Here is a 26,876-nt window from a genome sequence, read left to right as displayed (position 1 = left end):
AGCCCAATAAACCCCAAAGAGCTGTGATTACTTGGGGGGCCCATCCCAACTCAAGGTGAATGAAATCTTATATGGTTCTGAGAGCAGCTTTGGAACTCCAAGGAGGGTCTCTGGAGACCATGACTGTGCACAGTTCTCATGGTAACCAAAAGACTATGACATACTTAGAGGGTGGTGAGGTCATAGAACCCAAGCTTTAAAGTAAGTGAATCATGTGTGCCTCATTTCTTTTTAAAAGAAGCTTCTGAGAAGAGCTTAGAAGAATTTTTCTCCCCCGAGTGCCATTTCTCAAAGGTACTCACAGAACAATAAGGTGTGACTGTAATGGCTGCACTGAGTTGTCTTCTGGACAGTGTTAGAAGGGACATAAAGAAGGTGGACAGAGAACTAAGGCAGTTGAAATGCATTGACGAACTCAGCACACGATGCCTATGTGACTTATACATGCACCCATATTGCTGCTGTGACTTGCACCCGTACCCGTACTGCCTGTGCTATTCAAAGCGATCACAGTCCTGCGGCCTATGTGATCTCTACCCATGTTGCCTGTGTGATGCCAAGCTTTACTGTCTTCGCCCGTCTCTCAGAAGTTTGGAGAGGAAAGCCATTAGAGCCATAGAAGACGAAAAGAGAGAGCTTGCCAAGTAAGAAAACTTCCTAAGATTTTTACAGTTGGTATATTAGCTTCCTAAGTTGGAAAAAGGGGGGGAAAGTGTGACAATCGATACTTGAGCAAAGATGAAATGGGTTCAAGATAATGACTCTGGTGACTTAACAAATATTTAAAAAAAGAAGAGTAAATGGGTCCATGATGGGAATTGTAAGATTCTCAAAAGACAGTGTAATGATGTCGATTGGCAAGGTTGTTTTCGGCTTGTAGCAGGAGTGCCAACATGATAAATAATGTGGCTTTAATGAGAGAAAGAAACAGGGGGTGTCATTAAAAAGCTATTGGAAGCAGCAAAATAAACATTTTTTCTGGTTATGAGTAAAGTGATTTGAGTATATTTCGGCTTACAGAAATGACTTTGGGAGAAGTAATAATAATTGATCAAATCCTTAATGTTTGCCAGAGGCTTTAAGAGCAAGGGAGCAAATTGAACAATAGAGGCATTTATATGGTTTTGTAGGAAATCCTTTCTCCTACTCCCCAACTCTTGATGACTTAAAATTCATCTGGAATTGGGTTTATTGTCTGCCTCCCCCTTCAACTGTAGCAAAGATTGTGCAAATAAACTACAGAACTGAGAGCTGCAGTTTTCAGAATAGAGTTGAAAAGGTTTTAATAGAATTGGATAATTTTAAATGCACTTTAAAATTTTGGAGGTTTGATCACATTTTATTTTTTGCCTGAGAAAGCTTTCTTTTTCTGTCTACATATGCCATTTAGTCTGTTACTATGATGAAAAAAAATGGTTGAAAACACTGTCCCCTGGTTAAATAAATTATGGTACATCCATACGTTGGGATGATATGTAAATGTAAAAAGGACTGATGAAGCATTTTAAGTATTGTCATATTAAGTGAAAAAAGCAAGGTGCAGAAAAACTAAATATGCTACTATTTTTTAAAAGGACACAAATAGATGATCTTTTGTATTGAAATCTATGTGATACATAACATTGTGTAAATTTAAGGTGTGCAATGTTAATTTGATACATTTATATATTGTAATACGATTACCATTGTAGCGATAATTAGAACCTCTATTGTGTTACATAATTATCATTTCTTTTTAGTGGTTGGAATAATTAAGTTCTAGTCTCTTAACCACTTTAATGATTGTAATATAATATTTGTTGGCTATATTCACTATATCATGCATTAGAGCTCCACGACTTACTACTCACTGCCAGTTTGTGCCCTTAAACAATATCCTTCCTACCCCAATGATAGATTAATAGATTAGATGACAGATAAATAGATTAGATAGACAGATAGATGATAGATAGAAAGTAGATGATGGATGGATGGATGGAGAGAGAGAGAGAGAGAATGAGGCCCTTGACAACTGTGACAGTGTTGTTTCCCTGGAAACGGCAGTAGGGCAATTATTGTCCAGGTCATCAATCACCAAAGGTCAGGAATGGGCCTCCCTCAATAGTCTAAGAGGGAACTATTGGCAATAAACTCATCTACACTCAATTTGAACCAGTTTTAATTTTTACTCCTTAGAGTATCAAGTTATATAAATTTCATGCAGTGTGAGTCAGGGGTTCTTTTTTAAGTACTTGGTCTAAATGAAGGGTTACTTGTGAGCAGGTGTGTCCACTTCCCTGTGACTCTGAATACTCGAATACCCTTGATCCAAGTCTGCTCAGCCTTTGTCTCCTGGCTGTCCCTATTCTCCAGACTCTCCAGGTGAGTTCTTTACCACCTGGGCGCCCTCTGCCTACTCTGGGAGTCTCAATGATCTGCAGTGGACACAACTTCAGGCTTAATTCTTGGCAGTGTGGTTTTTACAAGAGGTAATGTTTTCTCTGGTTTGTCACACTTTTCCTGACAATGCTTGGATTTTTTGCCAATTTTTTTTTCTGTTGCTTGTGGCAGTATATGAAGCTGCTGTGGTCTTCCTGGATCTCTGAACTGATAATCCAGGGTCCATTTCAGAAATGACCTCAGGCTTGCCCTTTTGCATCTCTCCCCAGCCACTTTTCTTCTTATTCATACCACCTTGGGAAACACTCCTATGCTCTATTTCTGACAGCTTGACATTTCACTAACCTGAAAAGCTTAGTACTACCTGCAAACCTAAATATTCAATTTTCTGAATATGGATGAAAATGTTAAACCCTGATCCAGCTCCAATCCCAGAGGACTCCTACATTAATATTTTTTTCAGTGAAATGCTTCTTTTTTCTTCTCTCTCAGCTCCCAGTCCATGACTAAATAGATCCAAAAAATCATGTTGATTCAATTTTTTAAAAAACAATCTTTGGTGTGAAACTTTGTCCAAGGCTTTTAGAATGGAGAAATCGTATTCACATGACCTTTTACCCCTTAAAGAGAAAGATAGCAGTTTGGTTAGGTTGTGACATGTGCTTTCAGATGCCAGGCTGTGTTATCCAGAAGATTCTTTGCCCAGTGGGGAAGTAAGATTCCCTGGTCTATAGCTGCCATGACCCCACTGGAATTGTCTTTCTGTGTGAGAGTCTATGTGCTCTGTCTCTGGGTGCTCCTTTAATAATGGGCAAGAAGTTTTGAATAACCATATAATTCCCCCCAAGAGTCATTTGAGCCTTCCTGAGTGTGTGTTATTTGATTGATGCACGCGCGCGTGTGGTGCATTTTTGGACTGGGTACAGAAGGTCCAATTCCTTTTCATTGTTTACTGAGCAGTTGCTTCAAAAGATACCTTGGCCATATCTTCATTAGTAGAAACCCAAGTAAGTCCTTTCATTTCTTTAGCTTCTTTGATATTCTTTTTTCCTCCCCAAATTTCCTTTTGCACCCCAAGCACTCACCTTTTCCGACTCTTCCTTCCTTTTGATTGAGAGAGACTGGAGTGACTGAATTTGGTTTCCTTTGTAAGAAGGTAGATAGCTAGTGGGAAGCAGCAGCATAGCACAGAGAGATCAGCTAGAAGCCCTGGAGGGGTGGGATAGGGAGGGTGGGAGGGAGGGAGCCGCAAAAGGGAAGAGATATGGGAACATATGTATATGTATAACTGATTCACTTTGTTATAAAGCAGAAACTAACACACCATTGTAAAGCAATTATACCCCAATAAAGATGTTAAAAAAAAAAAAAGAAGCCATGCAACCAGCCTGCTGTAAGTTTGCACCTGACTCACCTCCACACTTCGTGGGCTTCCTGTCTTCTGTACTCAAGTGCCAGAAGCAAAGTCAGCCCCTCCTCAATCCTGCCGTTATGAGTTTATTATCTAATTACCCCATGGCAGAGTGGCTCTGACACCTGGCTTTAGTCCTTGCGGGCACATGAACCTTGATTTGCAGCTGCACCTAGGAATGCACTGGGCTCAGCCCTGTGCCCTTTGCTGGTGCTTGGAAACTCATCCTGAGACTGTGCTTCCATCTGCTCATCCAAGTATCCGTGAGTAGCCTGTGGCTCAAGAAGTTCCCTTGAAAAGCCCCCCACAAAGGGTACCATCTTCTGAAAACTTCAAAAACCTGCCCTCTGGTTTCTTGTTTACCCCTCACGCTCTGAGTATGAAGTTTTCACTGAATCACTCTCACTGGGGGAGGCTGGTGACTGTTAGCCCTCAGGGTTGCATTCTTTGTGGTTTAGCCTTCCTGGGTCTTAAGCCCTCAGGGAATCTTTCCATCCCCCATCCTTTGACCCAAAGATCAGGGCATAGTCACACCTTGGGAGCTGGCAGAGAGGAACTCTGGGGCTTTATGGCTTTACTTACTTTATGGCTGGTGGCTGGTTGGCTTTCCCGCTGAGAGGAGAGTTCAGCTGTTTCCCTCTGTGTCCCTGCAGAGCTGGAAGCGAGTTGGGCCCCTTGGTCCCCTCTCATCACAATCTCTTTGTATGCAGAGGTCTCAGGGTGGCAAGAGTAGGAGTTGCTGCCCATCCAGGCCAAATGCATGTCCATTATTTGACCTTAGTGTTTAATGACACAGGACTCAGGGCCTGGTCGCTTAAAGCCTTGAATTTCAGGGAAGTCTGTGTAAAGCGGAGCCTGGTACAGCCTGTTAAAGAAATTTACCCTTTATTGAGTGAAAACCAAGTGCCTAACACTTCACCTTCATTTAATCCTTGTAACACCGTGGCCATCTTATAGATGATGAACCAGAGTCAGGGCAATGTTCGTGATCATCAGGAAATGGGACAGCTGGGACCTGAAGCCAGGTTTGCCTGACTCTGGAATCCCTGTGCTTAATCACCTGGTTAGTAGTGGTCCTGAGTGATCTTCCGACCAGGACCAGCAGCCAGCATCACCTGGAACTTGTTAGAAATGCAAATTCTTGGCTCCTCCCGAGACTGGCTGAATCAGAAAGTCTGGGGGTGGGGCCCAGACGCCTGTAATTGAACAAGACCCGCAGGTGTTCAGATGCACCTGTGTCGTGCCACTCTGCTCCTTTCTGCTCCACTATGATACCCTTATTCAGTATCAACCAAAAGTCAGGAGGAGAGAGACAAGGCAGGAAATGGGAAGAAGGAGAAGAAAGAAGAGAGAGGGAAAGATGCGTTGGAAAGGAACAATTGAGCTTAATGGGTCTTTGGAGGGGTCTAAATTAGGAGAAAAAGTAAAGTACTCCAAGGAAACTAGAGGAAGGCCAGCCTCCCTTTGGTTCAGAGTAGAGAGAGGCATTCTCATCATCCTCATTACTTTATTCGTCAGCTGGCTGAACCTGATTCATACCTTTGTGAAGATGGCTGGCGATATCCCTCACCTTTGCTGTGGGCAGTATCGCATTCAGGAGCTTGGTCATACATTCAGGTGAAATTCAGCTTCAGCTGAGAGAAGAGGTGACAGCCCAGAGTGGCAGACAGATGGCACCGCCCACTTGCTTTTCCCTAGCATTCCGAAGAGCCTTCTGCCACCCACCAAAGAGGCTGACTTGCCTCTGTTTACTATGACTAAGTTCCTCCCTGGTGATAACTAGTAGAGCAGGCCATCTCTCTTTGCCCAGAACCCCACAGAACCAAGGAAAATCGCATGTGGGGTGACAGGTACTTTGCCAGGCAGGAGTCAGGTTGCAACTTCAGAGTTAAATCTGTTGAGTAAAATGAGGCTCCTGCAATTTCTCCTAAACCCGCACATCCCCACTGATAACCCCTGGCCTAGAAGCAAAAGGAAGAAGAAACCTTGTCTAGCCAAGACTTTGGGGCAATTTCCTGAAGACCCACATTTGTGAGACCCCTGTTCAGCTGCTGCAGTGGGGATGGGGCTGGAGTGATACGAATAGAGGAAGAGGGGGAATCTAAGCAAAAACAAAAACAACAAACTTATACTTCAAGACTCATATTGTAAGAGGAGGAGATAGATCTGGGAGCCAGCTTTGGCTTGTAGATCTGGCTCCCAGATCCATCTCCTGTAGAAGACAACAGGGCTTATGGGTATGTTAAAAAAATATTCCCTCTTTTTGCTTATCTGTATTTTCTGAGTTTTTTACAATGAACTTGTATAACTTAAGTAACAAAAAGAAGTAAGTGTATTAAAAAATTCAGCAAAAAAAGTAAGAATTAAAAATGTATCTCTAACCAATCACCCAATCACAGTCGAGACTCCTCAAACCAGAAGAGCTTCTAGAAAGCATACATGCCAATACCTTCCTTTGGAGGCCAAAAGATTTGCCAGGAGTGAGTCTTAGAACACAGATTTTTAAAAAAAATGTTAAGGGATAAAAAGAAGAGCATTTCAGAGCATTAGGTTGTCTTTGGAAGGATCAGGCAATTAGAAAGAAAGTGGTCCCTGAGCAGGGCCAGAGCATGCAGGGCTGATGCCAGGCTGATGAGGTCCTCATGCCAAGAGCTCAGTCTGACTGATGGTTAAAATCATGACCTAGGCATTAAACAAGCCTGGATTTGAATCTAGGCTCTGCCATTCACCACCTTCACCAACTCCCCATCTACAAAATGGTGACAATTACACCTGCATGACAGGGTTCTTGTGAGGGTCAAATGAAACAGTGCCTCTAATGGCTTAGCACTTTCCACAGCACACTGTGGGGAAAAAAAAAAGAAAGAAAGAAAAAGAAAAAACACACAACAGACAAAAGCCTAGCATCCTAACTACGTGGCAAGCACTAGTATAGATTCTTTTTATTCATTAACTAATTTAAGTCTCATGAAACCCCTAGAAATGGGTTACTATTATTGTCCCAACTTTACAGATGAGGAAACTGAGGCACAGAGAGGTTTAAGGAGCCTGCCCAAAGTTCCATAACTAATAAGAGAAGGAGCTGAGATTTAAATGCAAGAGAATGTGGTGATCATTTTGTAATGCATAGAAAGGTCAAATCACTATGTTGTGCACCAGGAACTAACATAGTATTATAGATCAATTGTACTTCAGAAAAACCCAACCCACCAACCAAACAAACTCATAGAAAAAGAGATGAGATTTGTGGTTATCAGAGCAGTGGGATGGGGTGGGGGGGATTGGATAAAGGTGGTCAAAAGGTACAAACTTCCAGTTACAGGATAAATAAGTACTAGGGATATAATATACAACATGATTAAGTAACAGTGCTGTAGGTTATATATGAAAGTAAAGAGTAAATCCTGAGTTCTCATCACAAAGAAAAAAATAATTTTTTCTATTTAATTTTGTATCTATATGAGATGATGGATGTTCACTAAACTTATCGTGATAGTCATTTCATGATGTATGTTGTCAAATCATTATTCTGTACACCTCAAATTCACACGGTGCTGTATGTCACTTATATCTCAATAAAACTTGAAGGAAAAAGAAAAAGAAGAAAATTAAAAATAAATACAAGAGAAAGATCTGGAAGGCCAAGCACCCATCTGTTGTTAACAGGGGTTTACCTGTGAGGGAGTGTGATTTACATGGGAGGACTCTCATTTTTTACTTCTACACGCTTCTGTAAAGTTTGACTTTTCACAATGACTAGTGTTTATTACTTTTGCTGTTTATTTTTTTTAAAAAAAGAGGTAAAAATATTGCTTGTTAAGCTGTGTCTGAGTTCCATGGTCTGAGCTTCTTCCTCCCACCCTTTCTTTTTCCTAAATTCCAGATTGAGAAGAACAACAAATAGAATTCTAGCCTCCTCTTGCTGTAGCAGTAACATTTTAGGAACAGTGAACGTGTGCGGCTTTGAACCCGATCAAGTCAAGGTGCGAGTGAAGGACGGAAAGGTGTGTGTGTCAGCTGAGCGCGAGAACAGATATGACGGCCTGGGATCGAAAAAGTACAGCTACATGAACATCTGCAAAGAGTTCAGCTTGCCCCCGTGTGTAGATGAGAAGGACGTGACGTACTCCTACGGGCTCGGCAGTTGCGTCAAGATCGAGTCTCCCTGCTACCCTTGCATGTCTCCCTGCAACCCCTGTGATCCCTGCAACCCCTGTGACCCCTGCAACCCATGCTATCCCTGTGGGAGCCGGTTTGCCTGTAGGAAGATGATTTTGTAAAGTGTAGGAACCCAGGACTTAGTAGAGTCAGGTATCCAGCCCAGCAGCTCTTTCAGCGTTTCTCTCCCCCTTCCCATGGCCCGTGTTATTCAGGAACATAGAAAACTGAATACATAACTGCAATCCACTGGTGTGTGAGAGTATTTTGGTTCAACCCACCACAGAGCCCCGCCAGGTTAGTGGGCAACGGAAGGATAAACAGATGGGAACGGAGATGAATGGTAAGATCTGCCCTCCTGTGTGCTACTTTATACCCCACTACCGCCAAATCCCAGGAAAAGATACTTTTGGGGTGGGCATCCCCAGACACTGTTTTTCCAGATGATTTTGTGACATGACCTTGTCCAGAAATGAAACAGTCAAAGCAGAAACCAAGACTAGTTAGGGCTGAAGGCAAGCACTTTTTTTTTTTTTTGCGGTACGCGGGCCTCTCACTGTTGTGGCCTCTCCCATTGTGGAGCACAGGTTCCGGACGCGCAGGCTCAGCGGCCATGGCTCACGGGCCCTGCCGCTCCGCGGCACGTGGAACCCTCCCGGACTGGGGCACAAACCCGCGCCCCCTGCACAAGGCAAGCGCTTTTTCAAAGCTACTCCGGTAGGGAGCACTGGAGAGAAATGTGGATGGAGTTTTGACTGGGGCAACGATGAGAGTACAAAAGTATGGGGGGAGCATGTTCACTGACAGATGGTGGGGTGGCCACACAGCTGTTGTGTCTCAACATTCCTGTGATTTGGGGGAAGGGCCAGCTCTGGCTCAGGGTGATTTGCAACCTCCTAAGGATTTATTTCAACTATCTGCTTTTCTCAAACCCTAAAATTCCTTCAAGGCACAGAAGTTCAGTCCAAAGTTCATGAGTGGAAAAGTACAGCTGTCATGAAATGAGAGCATAGTTCACCTGAACGTGGACCCTCATGGACACAGCCCGTGAGAAATTCGTGACCGCCAAGACAGAAATAAGTGTAAAGGAAGAGGGATGATGGGGAGGGCTCAGAATGAGGACACCGGCTGGTTACAGATCTGACTATTACGGGGAACGCAAAACCCTCACGTTTGCACAGTAAGTCTTTTTCATTAGTCTCACCTGCATGTGCGTTAAAGCCTTGGCTGCATATGGGAATCACTTAGGGAAGCTTTAAAAACATGGATGCCCTACTTCCCTGGTAGCGCAGTGGTTGAGAGTCCGCCTGCCGAAGCAGGGGACACGGGTTTATGCCCCGGTCTGGGAAGATCCCACATGCCGCGGAGCGTCTGGGCCCGTGAGCCATGGCCGCTGAGCCTGCACGTCCGGAGCCTGTGCTCTGCAACGGGAGAGGCCACAACAGTGAGAGAGGCCCGCGCACTGCAAAAAAAAAAAAAAAAGGATGCCAAACTATAAAGGTAAAAAACACAAACTAAATCACACACACACAAAAAGAAAAAAAAATTTTTTTAACATTTTAAAGAAAAAAAAGTACTGATGCCTGGGTCCCATCTCCAGAGATTCTAATGTAATAGATCTGAGGTGTGCAGCCTGGACGTCGAGATTTTTAAAAGTCTCCCCAGGTAACTGAATCACACAGGTAAGGTTGAGAAACTCTGGATAGGATCTTAAAGCTCTCAAAGCCCTTTTTCCTCAAAAGCTTCCTTCAAGTTCAATGTTACAGAATATTGATGGTGATAGCAAACACATTTTGCTTTCAGTTGAGGGAAGTAATGGCCCGCTAATACAGGTGGTGAATGAAAAACATTGAACATTTCAAAAATTTATTACCTAGCAGCTAGGTATAAATGAATGTTTGTATGTACCAAACAGTAGAGTTACCTTTATAAGTGTCTTGCCATACTTTGATGACATGTTCATAAATATTCTAGTTTCTAAGTAACACATTTTAAAAATGGATTTTGAAAAAATTTCATGCTGTGGAGTCAATGGACTCCCACTGGTGTCTTGAAAAAGTAGGAATCTCTGTCCTCTGGAGGGTGCCATTCCAGGGCATGCCTGGTGACAGTTCATTATTTTATTCACCTACCCACCTGCTCACCCTCCTGTTAGTCCAGATTCAATTCATTCATTCACCAACCTGTCAGCAGATTTATCAGTTTAAATGCCAGATATTGTGCTCTATAGCAGAGATGGAGAGAAATACCCTCTTCACAAATGCCTCAGATTAAATTCAAGGAGGTGTTTGCGGGGGTTGGGAGAGGAGGGAGTTCCAAAGAAACTGAATTTACAAGGGCTAGGAGAGGCCAGAGGGGCATTCCAGATGGGCCTTGGGCATTTCCAAGGAATGTACTGGTGACCTCACTGCCTCGCAGGACGCCTTGGGGAAGCCTGGCCTGCGGTGGACTGGTTGCCTGAGTCTGCTCATCATCCTCACAGGCAAGTGTTTGTCTACTGAGTACCTGCTATGACGAAGCGCAGTGCCAGGAGCTGTTGTCAATGAGAAGTACCTTTCCAGGAACTTCTCACAGCGAAGGCAAGACTAACACCATGCTATAATTGTCAAAGGCTTTAAGTGTGCTTTAGACAATGTGTCAGTAACAGGAAGAGTCCTGGAGTCAGGATGCCAGACAGGGTGTCTGAAATCCAGCACTCACTGCTCCAGAAGCAACTGGTCCACCACTTAGAACCCCTTCCAGCAGATCATCTTTCTCTTTGCACTGTAGAGAGCTCCCCCAAGGGCATGGTCATGACCCTTTGCGGCTGGAATAACTTCTGCTCTTAGTGGAATGGGGATCACCAAGCATCAGAAGGTCTGAAATTTCCAGTCTGGAAGGTTCTGGAGGGAAAATACCCCTTTTCTTCTACTAAAACTTCAGTGACAACTGCATTTTCATACACTAAGGAAAATGGCCTGAGAAGAATTTTACTCCAGTTTGTGATGTACTTATTTATTTTTGCAGAAAACAACCTTTTTTTAATTTTTTTATACTCACGAATTTGTAGGTCAGAAATTCAGGAAGGGCTTGGTGAGATGCTTTGTCTTTGCTCCATTTGGGAACACCCAAATGGCTGGAATCTTCTAGAGTCTTCTTCATTCACTATTTGGCACCTAGGCTGGGGTGACTCCAAGAGCTGGGCTGTGATTTTAGATGAAAAAAATCTTATAGTGTTGTACAAAATGTCACACTTTATTATACACATAAAGAACTGCTTTTATTGAAAACAATACAACAACATGAATCATAACATTCAGCATTAAAAATGTTTCCACTAATGGAACGTTTGAAATTGACACTGCATTAGAGGGGAGGGATAAATCAGGAGCTTGGGATGAATATACACACACTACTATATAAAGACAGATAACCAACAAGGACATATTGTACAGCACAGAGAACTCAATATTCTGTGATAACCTATAAGAGAAAATAACCTAAAAAAGAATGAATATATGTATATGCATAACTGAATCACTTTGCTGTACAACTGAAACTAAACATTGTAAATCAACTATACGCCAATAAAATTAAAATTAAAAAAAAACCCACTGCATTAGAAAATTACAGGAATATGGTCACCATGCCTATGAAAACTACAGTCAATTAGTCAACAAAACAGTTAAGCTTTGTTCACTGTTTTTCTCCCCCATATGTTTGTGGTTATAAAGACCATTTACATTAAAAATGGATCAAGGTTTAGTGTTGGTTCTATAGATATGAGTATTTATCCCAGGTTTCCTGGGACACCCCAGGTTTCAAATGACTGTATCCTGGTTTGGGGATGGGAGGATGTGGTCCACACTGTTGGCTTTGTGTGGTGAGGGTTTCCTGATCCAGATGTGAAGGGGTTAGAATGGACCATTTGGATAATATCTGAGACAGCAACAGAACAAAAGGGTACAAGAACAAGAAAGCTGTTTGAGTGAAATTGGCAGCCCTTGAAGAAGCAGGCAAAGGTGGCAGGCAAGCATGAGGCCAGGATGTGTCGGGGCGAAACAACTTGACAATAGATTAGGCAACCGTCTTGGAAGAGGAAGTTGGTTTTCTTGAATCAGCAGCTTAGTCACCTTCCGGCATCATCAGTGTCAAGTACGTTTTACCCTTCAGGGCCTGGCTATGGGATTCTGACGTGGTTTTGCCACCTCAGAAGGGGGTGGGTTTTAGAAAGGTGGGCCTACAGGTTCATTTGTGGGAGAAACCTTCATTCCTTCTTCACGTGAATCCATTCAAGGGCTTCCTCTGTGCCCCACAGCCTGTGAGAAATGGCAGGATCCGGAAATGGCCAAAACCCAAATCTTTGCCTTTGAGGAGTTTTCAGTCCAGGGTGGGAGACAGGCCTATAAAGTAGTAAATTATAATCCCACCTTATCAAGGATTCCTATCTAGATAGAACCAAGCACTGAGGGGCACAGAGAGGAGACAGCCACTAACCACGGGACAGCTGGGGTGACTCAGGCCGGCCATCGTCTAGCCTCACACAGTCCTTTTTCTAAGTCCTTTTCCGCTTCAGTGGGTGAGTACAGGGAATAACAAGACTTGTTCCTCCCGGGGTTGTGTAAGTGCTTCTGAGAAGCCCCCTTATCCTTCCAGGCTCCTGTTGCTTCTTTCCCTACTTTCTTCCCTTTAAGGACCTGTCAGAGTCCAGGCAGGAAACAGAGAGTACACTCAGCTGCGGTTTTTAAAAGGCTTTTTAGTGAAGTAACTATTTACAGAGGTGTGCGTAGCTTCCCAGAAGTAGTAAGAGACATTGATGCCCAGAGCAGCTGCCCACAAGGGGAAGCCACTCGCCCACCTGACCTGCAAGAGGCAGGGGAAGAGGTGGTGGCGTCCAGGTGAAAGCTGGCCTCCTGGGAGAGGGGCTGCTGGACAGGAGCTGTGAATGTAGAAGAATGTACTGCTGCCAGGACTGCCCAGCAGGTGCATAGTGAGAGCAATAAATACTCCCACCTCCCTTTCCTCCCAACCTCCAATTCCCTGACAGTGTATCCCGTTAGCCAGCCCCAGTGGGCGACCAGAAGGCGAGGGAGCCCGTGAGGGGTTCAATGAGGTTAGCCGCCAGGGCCCACAGCGGAACAGAGAACTTAATGCAGAACTTTAGAGTTAATGGAAAATAACCCACACTCTTTCTTTCCTCCCTCCCTCCCTCCCTTCCCTCTTACCTGCTTGCCCACAAGGCATCAGGCCAGGCATTGAGGAATCAAGGATCAACAAGCCAGACCTGGCCCTCACCTTTAAGTCTAGGAAGCAGACAGACAAAGGGATACAGGGTGGGATGGACAAGCTCAGGAAACAACCCTGGGGTCTGGTTTTACTTCACCAAATTCAAGCCATAAAGCTCCTTGCTCCTAGAACTAGTGTCTGAAGGGACCCCATGAAAACCTTTACTCACAGCTCATCCCAGAAAGCCCAGGTGATGGACCACTTGGAATTCAGAGACAAAATGCTTCTCAGCCCCAAGTCACTATCCCCCATGCCCTCTGTTATTCTTCAGCATTTCTATCTCTTATTTAAACCCAGGCACTCTTCCTTAATATGTAATAGCAGAGAAATTCAGAAGAACAGCTTTTAACCTTGGGATGAAGAAAAACAATTTGAGCAAGACAGGGTAGCCAGAAGCCATAACAAAAAATACAGATATATTCGATTACATTTTTTAATATTGTGAGGCAAAAATCATAAAGTCAATGGAGATATAATAGACTAGGAAAAAAATAGTTGAGACCTGTCAAAGTCTATATCCTTAGTAAACAATTTGAAAAGCAAAGGATAAACAATTTAAAAAGAGACAAGAAGAATATGTATAGCAGCTTTATTCATAATCTCTAAAAACTGAGAGCAGTCAAGATGTCCTTCAATAGAACATAAAATGGATTAAAAAAACTGTGGTACGTCCACACAGTGGGATATTATTTTGTGATTTTAAAAAATAATAGGCTATCAAGTCACGAAAAGACAAGTATGAATCTCAAATACATATTGATAAATGAAAGACGTTAATCTGAAAAGGCTACGTACTGCATGATTCCAACTACATGAGATTCTGGAAAAGGAAAAACTATAGAGACAGTAAAATGATCAGTGATTGGCAGGGATTTGGTAGGAGTGGGGTAGAGGGTTGAATAGAAGAAGCATGCAATTTCTTTTAGGGTGGTGAAACTATTCTGTATGTAGCATCCTTGTAGATACAGGACACCATGTATTGATCAAAATCCATAGAACTTTACAGCATAAATAGTGAACAAATGCATACACGTTTAAAAAAAAAAAACATTTAGGAGGGACTCCAGGATTGAATGCAGACTGTGATGACATAATCTGTATTACAAATGTAACAAAACATCTCCCTGAAGGGGGTGAGGGGGAAAGGCGCTGACCTAGGTAATTTTGGAAATGAGTAGAGCCATAAGACTAAAGGCAAAAAGAGCTGCGCATAAAACTGTACTCTGTTTGATGAAATTTTTTTCCCATCAGGGTATAGGTTAATAATTCTGATACTGGTATACATGTGTACTGGAAATAAACAATTAAGTAAATATTGGTGGTTGGAGGGAGCCAGGCTTCTCACCCTTGGAGTGGGCATTTACAAATAAGCATGGGAAAGAGGCTAGACTATTCCTCTTGGTGGTAATGGATTAGAGTTGCAGATATAGTAATTAATTCATGTTCATACAGAAATATTTATAGGTATGTATAGATATACTGGTAAGTTCACATATATTTCCTTGCTCTGTCAGCTGAGAGGACATGGAAGCAATAACACCCCAGTAGCAATGAGCAATCCTGTACCCAGACCTGGTTTCTAATACCATCCTCTCATAAGAGAAACTAGGACTCCTTGGAGAAAAGGCTGATTCTAGGATAGGGCAAGCTGATTCTAGGATACAAGAAGAACCTGGAGCACCTTGAAGTGCCAGAAAGTAAGGATGTGCTCAAAAAAACAAAAACTGTATTGATGGGGATATGTCAAAGGGTCATGGGAGCCATCTGAAATGGTCAAAGCTGGAACAATTTGAACAAGAAAATAAGTAAGATAGTATTGCATTATAACCCAAAATATAAAGTAAATATCCATGCATCTAAATGGATATATATATATAAATGAATGATTGAGTAAACAATTAAATGAGGGAAACAGACAAATCTCTCATACAGAAGAATTCCAAATAATTTATGTAGATACTTTATCCTAAAGGAGGAGCATAACAGTCGACTCCTTAGGTGTGGGTTGCACGTAGTAACTTCCTTCCAAAGAGTCCAGTATGGAAAAAGGGGGGAAAGAATAACTTTGCAGGGGAGAATCTGACAAACACTACCTCAGCCAGGTGCTCAAGGCCAACATCAAGGTGATTAGTCATGTTGATAGTTTGGATCCTAACGCCAGTCTAGTCATGAGAAAAAGATCATTCAAGTCCCAGACAGGGACATACTACACAATGCCTGACCAGCATTATTCAAAATTGTCAAGGTCGTCAAAAATAAGGAGTGTCTGAGAAGCTATCAAAGCCAAGAGGAGCCCAAGGAGATGAAACAACTAAATGTAACGTGGTGCCTGGATGGGATCCTGGCACAGAAAAGGGACATTAGGTAAAAAAATTAAGGACATCTGAAGAAACTCCTCAATTAATAATAATGTATCAATATTGGTCCATTGGCTGTAACAAATGTACCAAAGTAATGTAAGCTGTTATTAGTAGGAGAAACTGAGCACAGCTCTGTGGGAACTCTCTGCACTGTCTTCACAATTTTTCTGTAAATCTAAAACTGTTCTTAAAAATAAAGTTATTTTAGGGCTTCCCTGGTGGCGCAGTGGTTGAGAGTCTGCCTGCCGATGCAGAGGACACGGGTTCGTGCCCCGGTCCGGGAGGATCCCACATGCCGCGGAGCGGCTGGGCCCGTGAGCCATGGCTGCTGAGCCTGCGCGTCCGGAGCCTGTGCTCCGCAACAGGAGAGGCCACAACAGTGAGAGGCCCGTGTACCGCAAAAAAAAATAAAGCTTATTTTAAAATAATAAAATAAATGATAGGCAAGAGGGTAATTTGCAGAAGAGGAAATGTAAGTAGTCAATGGACATGAAAAAATCACCCTGAACCCTGTGTTCATTGCAGAGATGTGCATTAAAACATTAATGGCATATTCTTTTTCACACATCAAATTAACTTAAACCATAAACAGCAACACTATTTTACTCTGGCTGGAGGCGGTTTTGTGGTTAAGAGGGCATGCTCATTTCTTGCTGGTAAAAGTGTAAGTTACTAAACCTTTTGGACAACAATCTGACATTATCTACTAAAAAGGCACATATCAGGGACTTCCCTAGTGGCACATGGGTTAAGAATCCACCTATCAATGCAGGGGATGCTGGTTCATTCCCTGGTCCGGGAAGATCCCACACGCCATGGAGCAACTAGGCCCGTGCACCACAACTACTGAAGCCCACGTGCCTAGAGCCCATGCTCCGCAACAAGAGAAGCCACCACAACTAGAAGCCCACGCGCAGCAATGAAGACCCAACGCAGACAGGAAAAAAAAAAAAAAGGCACATATCTTTGGAAGCCATATTCCACTTCAGGCAACCTTCAGAAATAAGAGCACTGGTGTACACAAACCAAAGGACACATTTTGAAAATTGGTTTGAAGAGGTGGAAGTCAGAAAACCATCTGAATATCTCTCAATGAGGTAAGAGCTGAATGGATTACAATTTGCTCATCCTGCGGAATATTTAATAAACATGATGAGTGAGGTTCCCATGGATTAATCTGGAGGGACTCCATGGTACATTAAGAGGAAGAAGTTATGGATTAACATGTATGACCCTGGTACTGTAAAACAACCAGCACACGACACAACAACACAAATGTATGTGTGAAGATGAACATGGATGAAAGATCTGAGTTGAATTTTTAATAGTTTATGGACAGGAGTTATCAGGGAAGAGTGGGCTGAGCCATCACCTTGTTCCTTATGTATCTCTGCATTGTTCGTAACACAAACAAAGCATAGGTTACTTTTTATTTTTAAGAAACTAAATAAAATTTAAATTTTAAAAATTCAATGGTCATATGGTAGGCAGAATAATTTCCTCACCCACCCAAGACATCCAAGTCCTAATCCCTGGAACCCATGGGTATGTTACTTTACATGACAAAATGTATAAACTCACAGTTGCAAGTGTGACTAAGTTAAGGATCTTAAACTGCAAAGATTATCCTGGATTATTCAGGTGGGCCTGATGTAATCACAAGGATCCTTGGAAGAGGAAGGCAGGAGGGTCCCATCCACAGTAGGACATGTGATGTCAGAGGCAAAGGTTGGAGTGACACAAGCCAAAGGACCTCCAGTCATGGAATGCAGGCAGCCTCTTAGGAGCTGGAAAAGGCAGGAGATGGATTCTCCCCTAGAGTACGCAAAAGGAACACAGTTCAGCTGACACCTAAATTTTAGAACTTCTGACCTCCAGAATTTAAGAAAAGAGATCTGTGTTGTTTTAAGTCACTGAGATTGTGGTACTTTGTTACAGCGATAACAGGAAACAAATACAGGGTCACATTTAAGATGTGATTCACCACTGCTACTTTAGCATTTCTGAGATCCTGAAGGGAGAGTTTTTATGGGGTAAAAGACATAGCCTGAATATCTCAGATTTCAGCTGGGGAGGAGTCAGTCCCATGCGAGAGGAGTGTAAGGAAAACCTTATAAGATCAGAAAACTTGTTGAAGGGCGGCAGTGGTCCTCAGCCCTGGCTGTGCATCAGAATCAGCTGAGGATGCTAGAACACTCCTGCCAGAGGAACTCTCACACAGGCTCACAAGGGCACATACACAAGGATGCTCACTGCAGAGCTGCCAGGGCTGGAGGACAGCTCAGGGCTATGTGGGTGTTCATCCCTACAAGAATGGAAAGTAAGGTATGAGGGACACTGTGCAGGAATGAGAAGCCAGGAGGTAGTATTCATATGTCAATAAAGACAGAACCTTAAAACATACTATTGGGGGGAACAGATAAGAAACAACCTACAAATGTACATTAAAAACACATATACCCAAACAACCCTATATATTTATAAGAATACAAGCACATTTAATAACATATCTAAAATCCCTGGGGTACCCTTAGCAGGAGGGAAAAAGAGTGGGGATCAGGGAGGAAGAGGTCAAATAATAAAGAGAGTAATAAAAATATTGAAAAGGGCAGTACTCTGAGTGCACTAGTGATGGTAAGTGGTATAAACATCGAGGAATTCAATCAATTTTATTCTGTGCCTAGACTCCAAAAAGGAGGAAGGAAAGATTCAGCTTAATGAGATTCCAGACCAGGGATCGAACCTATGTCCCCTGCACTGGGAGGCAGATTCTTAACCACTGCACCAGCAGGGAAGCCCTGGGCCTGGGTCATTTTTAAAAGCTCCAGAGATGATTCTGATGTGCCTCCAGGGCTGAGAACCTGGGGCTCATGCTGAACACAGGCAGTTCTGTGGATGACCCTCTAGAGAAGAGGTGGCCCTGGAGAGAGCAGGAGGTGGTGGTAGGGACACGGGGCCCCTAAAAATGGCAGCTATTGTGATAGAATGATGGCATCATGGGTAGTTCTCTTCCTGTATCTTCTAAATACACAGGACGTCTTTGTATTGCATATATATGCAATATATATTTATATTTTATTATTTATTTACATTTTAATTATATATATTAGATATATATTTTTAATGCCGTTGACTTTTTGTTTTTAATTAGTTTTGAGTTTCTAGGGAGAGTTAAGAGCCATGAGGGAACTCAACAGCCACTTGAGATTTTAAAGCTCAGACTAAATAGTAGCAGGTGCCAAATTCATCAAAAAGAAATGTTAAAGGGCAGTTGAAACAAGAGTTAACACTTTAAGGTAAGAAGAAATCTTAAGTTATATCTAAAACATTTGTCCTTATATAGTGCATTTCATAATTTAAATATAACAAGTGCATTTAATTAATATTTGTTATCTAGATAAATGATACACTTATGAAAAGAAAGTGGATGTACTGAATGGGGAGAACGTGTTAGGCTGAGTCCTCTGAGAAGCAAGTACAAGACAAGATGAAATGAACAAGAAATTTATTAGAGGAAACATCTGTGAGAGAAAAGAGGGAGGGAGCCAGAAGAGGCTGGGAGAGCCTGGCTTCAGAGCATAATACAGGTCTGCCACTTAGTGAAGGAGAGAGGAAAGGAACGAAGGCTGGGTGAAACCTTCTAAGATTGTCCTGCAGTCTGAGGAAGGACCAGCATGGCTGTCCGGGAGTTCCCAAGTCTAAGTCACCTTCAGAGGATGCCACACCCCCAGCAATACGCCCACCTTCATATCCTTGTCACACCCCCACCTTCATATCTTTGTCACACCCCCTCATTGGCTGGGATTAGAATCCCCGCAGTTGGGAGGTGAGTGATGCATTCTCATGGCTGCCACAGAGATCCTCAGCTGTGTCAGTGTTTATAAACTAAGCCCAACATCTATGCTTGGACTATGGCAGTGACATCATTTATTGAGTGGTGACACCTCTTATTTGGTGAAGACAGTAACTAACTGGAGAGAATTTTAAAGTTTTTCTAGGACTTGCCTGACACTTTCACTTAACTTGTTTTTGTGATGGTGAGATTAAGGAACATGGAAGGTGGTGGACAGACATGTAATAATGATGGAGAAATTGCTCCACGCCAGGCTCTATGCTGGCTGCTTTACATGCTTTCTTTCTTCTCATCCTCAAAATAGCCCTAAGAGATTGATGCTGAAACCAAAATATTCATTTGTGTATGGTTCTCCCTGAATTTCAGACCCCTCACCCTTTGCTGTCAGGGAGGTTTATGTTGCTGGATTAGAAAACAGAAGCCATCCATACCTAACCTACCTTTCTGGCTTTTATTTTTCAGAAGTATGAGTTTTCCAGGGGACAGGAGTCAGGGGAGAAAGACTGGTTCCTGGGCAGCAGAAAGAGGTAGAGGGAGATTCCTGAGGTCAGTGACTTCCTAAGTAGTTAGTGGACCTGGTTCTATTTTTAAAAACGCCCAGAGAATATAGCAGGACTGCAGAGGATCCCTGTGCTCCCTTAAGGATATCTGTGCTGGTCATCCTGAATCAAAGATGATAGGCCTTCCCTTGCTTGGAAACACCATGTTGGCCTTCTGGATACAATGCAATACTAGGGAGAGGGAAGTGATGCCTGGAACTGACTTTCCACCAGCTTGGTAGGATGGAGGCTTGCAGACTAAATTTGATTTTAAAGAAAGCAAAAATGTGTGATGTTTCTGGCACACCCATATTTATGGAATATGAGTCACAGCCGTTTTATACTCCTTTGGTGAACGTGTGGCGGGTAGTCCAATTTCAGTCATTTTTCAGGGCACCCTCCTCTTAGGGTTTGTTGACCTAAAACAAATAGGCTGCCAGGTATTTCTCCAGCAAAAATGGGTTTATCTGGGATCAGCAGAGGATTGTAGTTCAGGGTCTACGAACATGGTGAGCCATGTGGAAATTTCTGTACTGCAAGGGAAGACGAACGCTTTTTATAGAGAGGAAAAGGAAGGTGGGAGGGCTGTAGTAAACAGAGTCCATGGCATTTCGTTAGCTGAGTCCTTGCCAGCAAAGAAGAGTCTTTCTTCTTCCTGTTGGGCTCTATTTTGTTGCAGGGTGTAAGAGCTCCCCCTTCTGGTCTCCCAACTCAATTGAGGTTTCTGCTTATTAAATAGTTCTTACAGGTTGTACAGGGTCCTGGGGCATATAGGAGTAGTCTTTTGACCTGCAGCCACTGCCGTGCAGCTCTGCCCCTCCTTGGCCCATATCTGTCTACAGAGCTACATCTGAGTTGTTCATCCTTGTCCAGTATCCTGCCCAGGCCAGCAAGGCTCTTAAGGTGGTGGGATGCACCACTGGTAGCATCTGCTCCCTCACTGCCCACTCACTGAGACACATATTTCATACTGCTTCGCAAACCTACTACACCTGGGTTAGTTAGAGTAATGCTACCTGTTGGAACAATCAAACCCCAAATTTTCAGCGGCTTGAAAAATAAAAGTTTATTTCTTGTGCACAGAAGTCCAGGGCAGGTGGCTTTCAGGAATCCAGGTGCCTTTCATCTTGGGCCTCCACCCTCCTAGAGCTTTGGAGTTCTCTGCACCCACACAACAGCTTGTGTGCAAGAGAGAGAAAATGGGGAAAGATGTACCTACTTCTCAACCTCTTTAGCCAGGAAATGCCAATTAGGACTAATTGCTTCTACTCATAGTCAATTAGCAAGAACTAGTCACATGGTCCCACCTGGAAGCAGGGGAGTCTGGGAACTGTAGTTCCTGCCTGGGTAGCTGTATAATATGAAAGGGGAACATGAGGGAGCATGAGTTTTTGCTGTTCATGCCACACCCTCCACAGGCCCAGTTATAACTAATGACCACATTTCATATTTCACTGGAAAATGGAATTCAGACATTTCCTTATCTTCCTACCACCAAATCCACTAGAAGATTTGACACCCACACTCTCTGCCTTTTCCCTTGTCACTGGTGTAACAGTGGGGAACGCTAAAAGGAAGAGGCTCTGCTTAAGGGTGATTCCACCAGGCAGCAGAGCTGAGAGGGAGGGCAAGAGGAAAGCATGTAAAAAAAAAAGATAAAAGGAATTCAAATTGGAAAGGAAGGAGTTAAACTGTCACTGTTTGCAGACAATAAAGAAAATCTTAAAGACACTACCAAAGAACTACTAGAATTCATCAATGAATTTGGTAAAATTGCACAATACAAAATTAACATACAGAAATCTGTTGCATTTTGATACACTAAAAATGAACTATCAGAAAGAGAAATTAAGAAAACAATTTCATTTACAGTTGCATCAAAAAAAAATAAGATATCTAGGAATAAATTTACCTAAGGAGGGAAAAGACCTGTATTTGGAAAACTGTAAGACACTGATAAAAGAAATTGAAGATGACACAAACAGATGGAAAGATATGCCATGTTCATGGATTGGAAGAATTAATACTGTTAAATTGACCATACTACCCAAGGCAATCTACAGATTCAGTGCAATCCCTATCAAAATACCAATGGCATTTTTCACAGAATGAGAACAAATACTTTAAAAATTTGTATGGAAACACAAAAGATCCCAAATAGCCACAACAATCTTGAGAAAGAAGAAAAGAACTGGAGAAATCACACTCCCTGACTTCACACTATACTACACAGCTACAGTAATCAAAACAGTATGGTACTGGCACAAAAACAGACACATAGATCAATGGAACAGAACAGAGAGCCCAGAAATAAACCTATGCACTTATGGTCAATTACTCTATGACAAAGGAGGCAAGAATATACAATCTATGACAAAGAAGGCAAGAATATACAATGGAGAAAAGACAGTCTCTTCAATAAGTGGTGCAGCAAAAACTAAACAGCTACATGTAAAAGAATGAAATTAGAACATTCTCTAACACCATATACAAAAATAAACTCAAAATGGATTAAAGACCTAAATGTAAGACTGGAAACCATAAAACTCCTAGAGGAAAACATAGGCAGAACGCTCTTTGACATAAGTCATAGCAATATTTTTTTGGATCTGTCTCCTAAAGCAAAGGAAATAAAAGCAAAAATAAACGAATGGGACCTAATTAAACATAAAAAAGTTTCTGCACAGCAAAGGAAACCATCTACAAAACAAAAAGACAACCTACTGAATGGGAGAAAACATTTGCAAATGATACGACCAATAAGGGGTTAATATCCAACATATATAAACAGCTCATGCATCTCATCATCAAAAAAAAAAAACAACCTGATTAAAAAATGGGCAGGAGAACTGAATAGACATTTTTCCAAAGAGGAAATGCAGATGGACAACAAGCACATGAAAAGATGCTCAACATTGCTAATCATCAGGGAAATGCAAATCAAAACCACAGTGAGGGTTCCCTGGCAGTCCAGTGGTTGGGACTTTGCCTTCCAGTGCAGGAGGTGTGGGTTCAATCCCTGGTCAGAGAGCTGGGATCCCACGTGCCTCGCAGCCAAGGGGCCAGGGCATAAACAGAAGCAATAGTGTAACAAATTCAATAAAAGACTTTTTAAAAATGGTCCACGTCAAAAAAATCTTAAAAAATAATCACAAGGAGATATGACCTCACACCTGTCAGAATGGCCACCATCAAAAAGGACAGAAATAAATTTTGGTGAGGATGAGAAGAAAAGGGAACCCTCATACAGTGTTGGTAGGGATGTAAACTGGTGCATCCACTGTGGAAAACAGTATGGCGGTTTCTCAAAAAACTAAAAATAGAACTATCATAGGACCCAGCAATTCCACTCCTGGGCAATATCTAGAAAAAACAAAAACACTAATCCAAAAAGATACATGCACCCCAATATTCATAGTAGCATTATTTACAACTGCCAAGATATAGAAGCAACCTGCATTCATCAACAGACTGATGGATAAAGAAGATATGGTATATAGATAAATACACACACACACACAAACACACAATGGAATACTACTCAGCCATAAAAAGAATGAAATCCTGCCATGTGCAACAACACGGATGGACCTGGAGGGTATTATGCTAAGTGAAATAAGTCAGACACAGAAAGACAAATACAGTGTGGTATCACTTATATGTGGAATCTAAAAAAGCACAACAAACTAGGAATATAACAAAAAGAAGTAGACTCACAGATATAGAGAACAAACTATACAAGTTACAAGTGGGGAGAGGGATGCAGCGGGGGGACAAGATAGGGGTAGGGGATTAAGAGGTACAAACTATTATGTATAAAATAAACTACAAGGATACATTGCACAGCACAGGGAATACAGCCAATATGCTATAACTATAAACGGAGTATAATCTTTAAAAATAAGGATTATTTTGAGCTCAAGGCAACTGAGAAGAAATAGTTACAACAAAAGCTCCCTGCCCTTCCCCTAGTTGCCTAAAAGCAGAAGTACATTTATAAAGATGTCCTCTCCCCTCTCTGTCAAGGACAGAAGTTAATCACTGGAGATAATGCTAGACCCTTAGCAGCACCTGAGGAATCTACATAACAAACTTTGCTAAAACCAGCCCTCATTTACCATTGGCTCCCTCATATATTTGCAGTTCCACAACTTACCACCCCCAGAAGCCCGTCTTGTCCCTCCTCTTAAAATGTATTGTTCTTTTAAGATGCTGTATAAGCCCAAGTTCTTATCATTCCTTCGAATTACTTACAGCTGAGTAATACATACATTAATAAACTTGATTTCTCTTGTTAATTTGTCAGTCAAATTTCCAGGGCCCCAGATACAGAACCTAATATGGGAGTAGGAAGGTTTTTTTTTTTCCTCTCCTATACTTGTTTTCTAGGTGTAGATGGGTGGAAGGGGGCTGGACTTGGGGGGCCTAAAAACGTACAGGGTGAAGTCTCTCTGGAGGGGCAAGGTGGACCAGCAAAGAGGGATGCTGCTGGAGTCAGGGGCCGGGGGTGGCTGGAAGCAGAGCTCCTCGAACTTGACTGAGCATCACATCACCCGGGCTCTTGTTAACATGTAGGTTCTGATTCAACAGGTGAGGGTGAGCCTAAGCTCTCCATTTCTGACAGGTGATGCGTGCTGGTCCATGGCCCACAGGTACTTGCAAGATGGTAAGCGGAAAGCTGGGGGAGGCACCCCCAAGTGGGTAAAACACCCCCAGAGATGGCAGACTCTGAAGGCCTCACCTAAGTGCCTCTCCCGAGGAAGAATCTGTGGTTGTATATCTGCTCCGGTCACAGTCGCAGTCACAGTCATGGTCACCTGAGGCCTGTAGCACTCACAGAAGACCTTCCTGGTCAATTACCCACCTCCCTCCACCCTCACAGACCCCCAAAGCAGCAGCTAGTAGGTGATGGGGGACAGGCACAAAGGGACAGAGAAGAGTAACAAGCACATTTCATTTTTCACCCAGCGTATAAAAAGCAGGCCCAAACTGAGGGGGGAAGAGCTTTTCAACTGGACCAGAAGTCAGAGTTTCCAGGTCAGCCCAGCCTGGATTTTTTTTTTTTTTCCACCCAAGATTGTAAGGCCAACTGGCCTGAGGCAGGGGAACACAATCAGATCCACAGGTTGCATCAGATGGAAACTCTCTGGACCACCCAGTTCCAGAAACTGACCTGGAGACTTTCCGGACCACCCAGTTCCAGGAACCGACCTGGGGACTTTGAACCCAGCCCAGCCTTCCCGCCTTTCGAGGGGCAGGACTAACGGTCCCAGGATACCCGAAAAGACCACCAAATAAGGAATACCCTGCGCCCTCCCAGATTCACCACACCCCTTTCCCTTCTTCCCCTATAAAATCTTGCCCAACCCTCGCCCGGGTGCGACTTCTCTGGCCCCTTTCACTCGGACCAGTGAACCTCGCCCGGGAGCGCTCCCTAATAAAGCTCACTTGAAGCTTTCCTCTGTTTCGCGGTGCTGTTTGTTAAGATCCGACCTTACAAAGATAAGCTGAAAAGCTGTGGGATCTGCTGAGAACTCACTCAGGGGCTGGAAGGAACTGCCCACAAAGTGGGTGAAAAAAGGCAGTTTAGAGGAAAAAAAAGTGGCTTTCTGCCTGCACCCTGCTGATCCCAGCTGGTTCCACAACCTGAGAGCAAACCTTTCCCAGGCACCTTGGTTCTGTCCCCTCTCCTGCTCCCAGGGCCACGGCCCCCAACCTGCCCTCCTGCTGGATCCTCAGTTCCTCTCTTGCTGTTAGCAGCGCACTAACAGGAGGCTCTCTCTGATTTAACAAAACCAAAACAACGCCTCCCTCCACCCCTTGCCTATTTCAGCAACAGAACTTCCACATTTTCTCCACTTCCTTGCTTCGCATTTGCTTTTTTTTTTTTACACGTTTAAGTAAAATATGTGTGTAAAAAAAAAAGTTTTCCTGCTCCTTGGGCAAGTGACTAGCTTCTCTGAGGCTTCCTTTTCTTACTGTAACAAGGATATAGCCTTGATGTGTTTTGAGAACACTAAAGAACTCTGCCAAGCACCAGAGACACCAAGTTGGTCCTCAGTAAACACTCGTTCTGGCAGAAGATGAGAAAGCCCTGCACCTCCAGGTACAGCAGGGTTGGCATCAGGTAGGATATGCCCAGGCAAGTCCTGGCAAGTCCCTGGATTTCCTTCTCTTCCCTCCCTGCCCACACTGGGTCCCATCACCTCATATCCTTCATTCTCTGAGGTCTGGGCTGGAGCCGAGAATTGCAAAATAAAATCAGCCCTGGAAAGGGCAGTAATGAGGCCAGCAGACCTGCATTCTACCCACCAGCCCCCAGTGCACTCACCAAAGCAGACTGTCCTGCAGGGCCCAGGGCTCTGGTGATTTCTGACCTCTCTGCCTCATTCCTTATTGGCCACACCCTATTCTTACTCCATGAGGCCCTGAGGGCCTAAGGAGGTACCAGCTGCAGGGCCAGGTGCCATGGGTTTCAGAGATTCCAACCCGACATGCCTCCTTCCTCTAAGGAGTTCATCAGGGTGGAGAGCAAAGCAATCAAGTTTCAAACCCGAATGTCACTGGGGAATAGCTGGGTGGCCGTGGACAAGACACTTCCAGGGCACCCATTTCTCCATCTACAAAAGAGGGAGAATAATAAGTACCTTCAGGGCTCTTTTGAAAATTACACGGTGCAATCTAGCTCTTAGGATTGTTAAAAATAAAAATTCAACCCAGTAAATTTGAAGATCTGATTGGCCTTATTCAATGGTGGGGAGCATCCCATCTGGTAAACAGAAGGGTGCTCCAAGGCATTACACAAAATGAGAGGTTTTTATAGGAAGAAGGAGGGTGGGGCAAGGAAGCAAGAGAAAAGAAAGGATTGTTTCAGGCCCGGCACCTTTTCTGGGAGAAGGGCAGGGTCTCCC

The 26,876-nt window shown here is 43.2% G+C and overlaps 1 protein-coding gene across 1 annotated transcript; it reads left to right on the top strand.

The window, feature by feature from the left end:
* Window positions 1-324: 324 nt before the first annotated feature.
* Window positions 325-8,070, top strand: ODF1 (outer dense fiber of sperm tails 1). Its single transcript, XM_024756627.1, has 2 exons — window positions 325-644; window positions 7,674-8,070. Exons 1-2 carry the CDS (start codon window positions 325-327, stop codon window positions 8,068-8,070), a joined length of 717 nt encoding a protein of 238 aa, XP_024612395.1.
* The last annotated feature ends 18,806 nt before the right edge of the window (window positions 8,071-26,876 follow it).

This window comes from Neophocaena asiaeorientalis, unplaced genomic scaffold (assembly GCF_003031525.2).
Source record: "Neophocaena asiaeorientalis asiaeorientalis breed wild unplaced genomic scaffold, Neophocaena_asiaeorientalis_V1.1 scaffold29, whole genome shotgun sequence".
NCBI classification, from domain to species: Eukaryota; Metazoa; Chordata; class Mammalia; order Artiodactyla; family Phocoenidae; genus Neophocaena; species Neophocaena asiaeorientalis.
This window is presented reverse-complemented; position numbering and strand designations above follow the sequence as displayed.